The sequence below is a fragment of the Crocodylus siamensis genome, chromosome 6, assembly GCF_052110815.1.
Source record: "Crocodylus siamensis isolate JL-2025a chromosome 6, ASM5211081v1, whole genome shotgun sequence".
Classification (NCBI taxonomy): domain Eukaryota; kingdom Metazoa; phylum Chordata; order Crocodylia; family Crocodylidae; genus Crocodylus; species Crocodylus siamensis.
Window position 1 is genome coordinate 45,232,274 of NC_143400.1, and position 6,000 is coordinate 45,238,273.

The 6,000-nt window shown below is 42.4% G+C and overlaps 1 protein-coding gene across 1 annotated transcript; it reads left to right on the forward strand.

Moving 5' to 3' along the window:
• Positions 1–1,162: 1,162 nt before the first annotated feature.
• On the forward strand, positions 1,163–2,119 carry LOC149862543 (olfactory receptor 6C74-like). The gene has a single exon (XM_090053985.1). The coding sequence runs from the start codon at positions 1,163–1,165 to the stop codon at positions 2,117–2,119; it is 957 nt and encodes a 318-aa protein (XP_089910111.1).
• Positions 2,120–6,000: the final 3,881 nt, after the last annotated feature.

Here is a 6,000-nt window from a genome sequence, read left to right on the forward strand (position 1 = left end):
GAGAAAATATAGGAAAGGTCTTCACCCTTCCAAAAAGAGGGGGGACACCAGCTTTCCCTTACAGTGATCCCAATGTTGTTGCCTGTCACAAGGATACAGTGATGCAGGAGATATTGTCACTTCATAGCTGTCAGAATCAATCTAGGTGCAACATGATGGATTAAAGTAAGGTTGTGCTAAGGCTGCTTGCAGAGAGAAGGGAGGGAGTGTGGGCATCTATGGGTGCAACAGGATCTGTCCACAGAGTCACAGAAGAGTTGCTTTTATCATAATGAGAGAGCTCTGTGATTGCAGGGTGGGACACCTGGCCTTACCAGAGGCCGGCTAGGCTGATTAATGAAAGAATAGGAGAGTTTTGTACTTCCCCAGCTTGAAGGAGGTCATGTCCCCAGGCTACAGTTAAATTATTGGGGATGAGTGGAGTGTAAAGCCATAGACGTGTAGTGGACTGAGTGGGATGTAAGCCTTTATAAATGGTTCTTCCTACACAGTTGGAAACAACAATAAACATAAGAGTCATGTTTATGCTGTCTTCATGTCTGATTTTATAGTACTTGCATGACAGCAAAATGGTACCATATTCTATTGTTCAAGGAGGTTGCCACCCCACAAAACAATTAGCATCCATGACACCAAGAACAACTATTGTATTTTCTAGAGACAATAAAAATGAAAGTCAAGTGGGAATGTTTTCCTTCAACTCTAAATATTTGCTGCATTTTACAAAAGGGGGGGAAAGTTGCACAGTTTCTGAAACTCATGTCATGATTAACAAGCACAGCGTTATTCATAGTGTCCCAGTGGAATTATAGTGTAATTAATCTATGAACACAAAAGGAAGAATTGAACTAGTAGAAAGAGAGAGAGAGAGGGTGCTCCAAATAAATAGAAAATTATAAACAGGTGATGGAAATAGATGGGCCCTTTTGCTGTGGGCATGAGAACCTCCACATCCAGTTCCTTTGTGAGGCAGGGATTTCAAAGGCAAAAGACAATGAACATATTAATTTCTATCTCCATCATTACAAAAACTTAAAAGAAGAGTTACATAGGAATTATATACCTATTGGTAGTAGACCATAAGTAATATACTCTCAAAGACTGCTACTATTTTTCTATTTCTTTATTTTGAATTTTGATGAGCTTGAACTAAGCCATCACAATGGAGAACAAAACGATAGTGACAGAATTTGTCCTCCTGGGTCTCTCAGATATTCGCTGGCTGCAGATTCTTTTCTTCTTCGTGCTACTCCTCATCTATCTCTTGACCCTTATGGCAAATATTATCATCATCACCATCACCCTGCTGGACCAGCACCTTCAGACCCCCATGTATTTTCTCCTCAGAAACTTTGCTCTTGTGGAAGTGGGCTTCACTTCTGCTGCCATCCCAAAGGCTTTGTTTAACCTGGCATTGGGCACCAAGACCATCTCTATGGCCGGCTGCTTTACTGAGTGCTTTTTCCATGTCATTGTGGGCACAGCTGAGTTTTTCCTGCTGGCAGCCATGTCCTTTGATAGGTACGTGGCTATCTGCAAACCTCTGCACTATGCTTCCATCATGAACAGCCAGTTCTGTGGCCAGCTGGTGCTGGGCTGCTGGGTGACCAGCTTTCTGTATGTGATTACTCCACTTGTTCTGCTAGTCCAGTTGCCCTTTTGCACCTCAAACTCAATTGATCATTTCTTCTGTGATATTGTGGCTGTGCTGAAAGTTTCCTGTACAGACACCCACAATCTGAGACTCATGATTTTCCTGTTAGCTACCGGCAGCATACTGAGCACTTTTGCCATCACCATCATCTCCTACATCAACATCCTTTCTACTGTGCTGCACATCCCCTCTGCATCAGGGAGGCAAAAAGCCTTCTCCACCTGTGTCTCCCATTTTGCTGTGGCTTCCATCACCTATGGCAGCTGCATCTTCATATACATTAAGCCTGCTGGCAGCAGTGGGGTGGATCTTAGCAAGTCTGTGGCTCTTCTCAACAATTTGGTGTCCCCTCTCCTGAATCCTTTCATCTACAGCCTGAGGAACAAACAAGTTAAAGAGGCCTTGAGGAACACTGCCAGCTGCACCATCCTGTTTTTTAAGAATTTACAATGCCTTGGACAGTGACAAGTGGAACCCAGTACAAGGAAAGCCCTCTCTCTTACTCTTTTTCAGTCTTTCCCCCTCACTTCTTCTATAATCTAGTCGTGCTTTTACTCTCTCTCACTCTGTGTAAGAAAAGTGCCCGCCATAAGGAGCTTGATGTCAAATTGTCATCAAACTGATGGTATACAGTTCTGTCAGGACACATCTTAATTTCAATAGCCCTACAGAAAGACCAAAGCCTTGGGGACCGTATATGTGAGTATGGGAAATGGCCGCTACACTTCTCAGGGTTGAGGTCTCCTGCTCTACAACAAAATCCACAGTATTAATGTACATTTTGAGCATTTCCTTTCAGGTGTACAAAGCTCTTTGGTTCACAAAGACAATGTCATTTTTTAATGGTCCTTTAGTATTAAATCCTGCCTACTCTGCTTGCTATCATCATCATCATGAGCATGCTTTAGTTTTAGCCCAGAGATTTCATTTGCTTTTCTTGGGAGTCGGGTGCTCAAATTCATTTATACTTTATACTTCTCTGCATTTATGCATTTATGCATCTTTTATTTCATGACAAGTATATGCCTCATTTCCTTCAAGCTAGTTAAGTCATGTGTTTTATTATTCACTTTTCTGTCCTGACATATTTTGTTGGTTGTTTTAATCACCTGTTACACTTCTTTTAGAAGAAAACTGGTCATGCTTGAAAGAGTTCTTTTTCAAAGTTAAGGCATTATTGCATTTTTTAAATATTTTTCTTCTGAAATGGAAATGAAACAACATGACTACAAAAAATATGATGGAGATTCCTGACAAGGAAAAGACAATTATTCATGCAGAATCAAAAACTGGCCATGCTTTCATAGGAGGGGCTAGAAGTGTCCTGTGTTCAAAGGGTTCCCAAAGGCTGGGTGCTTTGGGAAGGAAAGTGATCAGAACAAGAAACCCTGGATAGAGATTATAGGAATCTGGTGTCACTTTCCCGCTCTTCCAGAGACAATGGTGAGTGTCCATAAGTAAAGTCCTTCTTGTTCCAAACCCTAGCTCCTCTGTTTTCCAAAAGGGGCTCATGATAACACTTTCTTCCAGTCTATTTAAACCCTGAATGCTGAAGCAGGGAACTTGACTCAATGTGTTCAAACAGCACTCCTAGACTTACACATTAGCTTTGGAGACAGCATTGACTCTCCCAGATGAAACAGGATCTGGCTTCTGATGTGTTTTCATGTTAGTCATTGTATGTCTTTTTAGAAGTAAAGTGTACCACAGCAGGCCCACAAGGGTGAGTCACCAAAGGAGTGGAAGCTATCCTACTACCATCTATATACATTGCTGAATGACTGCTAAATACAGGAGCACCACTGGGGCTGGGACACAGGGCCCTAAGAGTCCCCAGGTCAAGATGTATTTTATGAAATTGTACTCCATTTTGTTATTCCTCCATAATAGCCAAAGGATTAGCCTCAAATGGAGGGCTAGAGAGTGTGCTTATAATGCCTAACCCATGGCTTGGTAATAGGATCATTTTGCTGGGACACAAGTTCAGCCAGCCCTGTGTGGGGGCCCTGATCTGTGTCTCCCACTCTTAGCACTAGGCTCCAGCACTAAAGGTGGAAGTGCCCTCTCCATTACAGAGTTTCCTGCCTTCCCAAGGTGGAGTGGGGTTTAAAAAATGTGTAAGTGCCCCTTTCCCCCAATGCCATTTTCATGGCTCATTTACCTGCTTTAGTTCTACTTCCCTTTCTAAAGAGTGGAGTAGTGCTTTAAAGAAAAAACGAAGAGCTTTACTCAGAAAATTAATTGTTCTCATGTTCAGTATTTCACTATGGCTTCTTCATATTTTTTTTCTGTAATTAGGTCTGTACTCAATAAACATGCTTTGCCTACTGTATAGATATTTAACCTACAAGATGGATGAGGATCTTTTTTCTGTAGACTGTAGAACAGCTGCTGAATTGTGAAGAGGCTTGCCTTACAATTAAATTCATTACTTATTTTTGATTATTAATGAAGTCTATGTCCAACTTAAGACTGCTGTTGGAGATGATGAAAATGCATATTTAAAATGCATAACTATTCTTCTCTCATTCTCTTTGTGCTGAGTAAGTGTTGGAGTAATTCCTGGATGTCTCTCTATGAATAGATTCATGAGTAAAGACTATCACATCTATATGGGTCTTTCCTAGAAGAAAAGACACCTGAGATAATCAGTTTCCCCTGCTATAACAGTAGAAAGCCAACTTATAAAGGAATGAAATCCATCTTGAAAAAGAAAGAAAAGAGTAAGATAATTTTACAGCCTCTGCAAAACAGGAGATATTTGCTGTCAGTCAGTCCCAGAAGAAGCTCTGCAGAGGAGGAAGGGAGAGAGAGAGACATTTCATAGAAAGGGAAACTGTGCTTACTAGAGGGTCAGAAAGGAGCCTGAACACAGAGATCACAGGTGATGCCTTTTGACATGGATGAATGGTGATGCTCAAAAGCACCATGTGGCATACCTCTTTGGTGGGGATAGAGGAAAGAATGGAGGGGTCTCTGTTATTTCCCTGCCATTTTTTTTTTAATGTAATGATTTTTATGTTGGGGGAGAGGGGAGATTTATATATTTTAGAGGTAAGTAGGAGTAAGTTTTGTAAGCCTTGAGATGAATGGGGGTTAGGAAGCACAGTTACAATGGGCAGAGGATTGCTCTCCTAGGTAAGAGGCAGGGAAGTGAAGTGGGTGGGGTTGGGTAGTATTTTAAAAGACTGTGGTGCTGATTGGAAAGTCTGCTGCTTTCAGAGCTTGTGGGTTATTTGCCTGTTGTTGTAAGCCTTTGTGGAAAGACCTGTCTACAACCTTCCTTGTGAAACAGGTCCCATTGGACAACAACAAGATTCCAGAAGGAAGAGAACAAGTGAACAGGGATATCGTTCAGTCTTGTGGCTACTTCCCTGGTTTGGAGGTGTGCCATGGTTGTAGCCTGTGTTCCTACTCTCCATCCATTGTACACAATGAATGCAAGGTGCAGTGGATTCATTTCAAGAGGACAGCTAGAGGGAGACAGGACAATGCCTAACTTGCGGCTGGTCCTCGGGGAACTTCTGCTGAAATATAGGTTCAAAATCTCTCGAGGGGAGGAGGCTCTAGAGCCCAGGTCTCTCATGCCCTAAAGCAGTGGTTCTACATGCTTAAACTCCAGAATCCCCTTTGAAAATGTCAGCTCTTACTTCGCTGTTGATTTTTGACTACAGAAAAATAATAGAGCAATTCTTCCATTGCAAAGAACTCAGAAATACCACAACAGGGTAGAATTGTTTTAACACTATGGAGTCCTATTTGAAAATTCTTGGTTTATTTTGTGACTCATGTTTTCACACCCACTAGGGCTTACATCGCATGGCACCCCCCAAAAGGATCTTGAGGTATTCCAGGGTACTGTGTCAACTGGTTGAGAATCCCAGCCCTAGACTCTTGGGGTGCTTGTACATGCCACATTTTCTGCCCTTTCTTGTGTTGCAATGGAGTGACTGTTTGTATGAGCAGGGTTTCTGGATGCTTTAGAAGTCTTCCAGGACATAGTTTAGTTTGGCTTGCCGTTAATTAAAGCATCACATCCATGGATTCACAATGTGCAAACACAAAGGCACTCAGAGACATGTAATGAGCCTCTTTGTCTACCACATGGTGCCACAACAATCTCCTGCAGTGTGGTAGAAGTGAGTGGTGCACTGTGTGAGAGGCAGGGGGGAGACTGGGAGTGCGGGTGCCGAGTGGTGTGTGCAGGACAAGGACATGTCCACCAGGATACACCTGAATTCTGACAGAAATATTGACCTTTGTTCCCCCACATAAGACAGGTAAAGTTTCACCTTCCTCTCAGAGGTCTCCGAGTACTTCACTGGTGGAGGAAAAGATAAAAATCC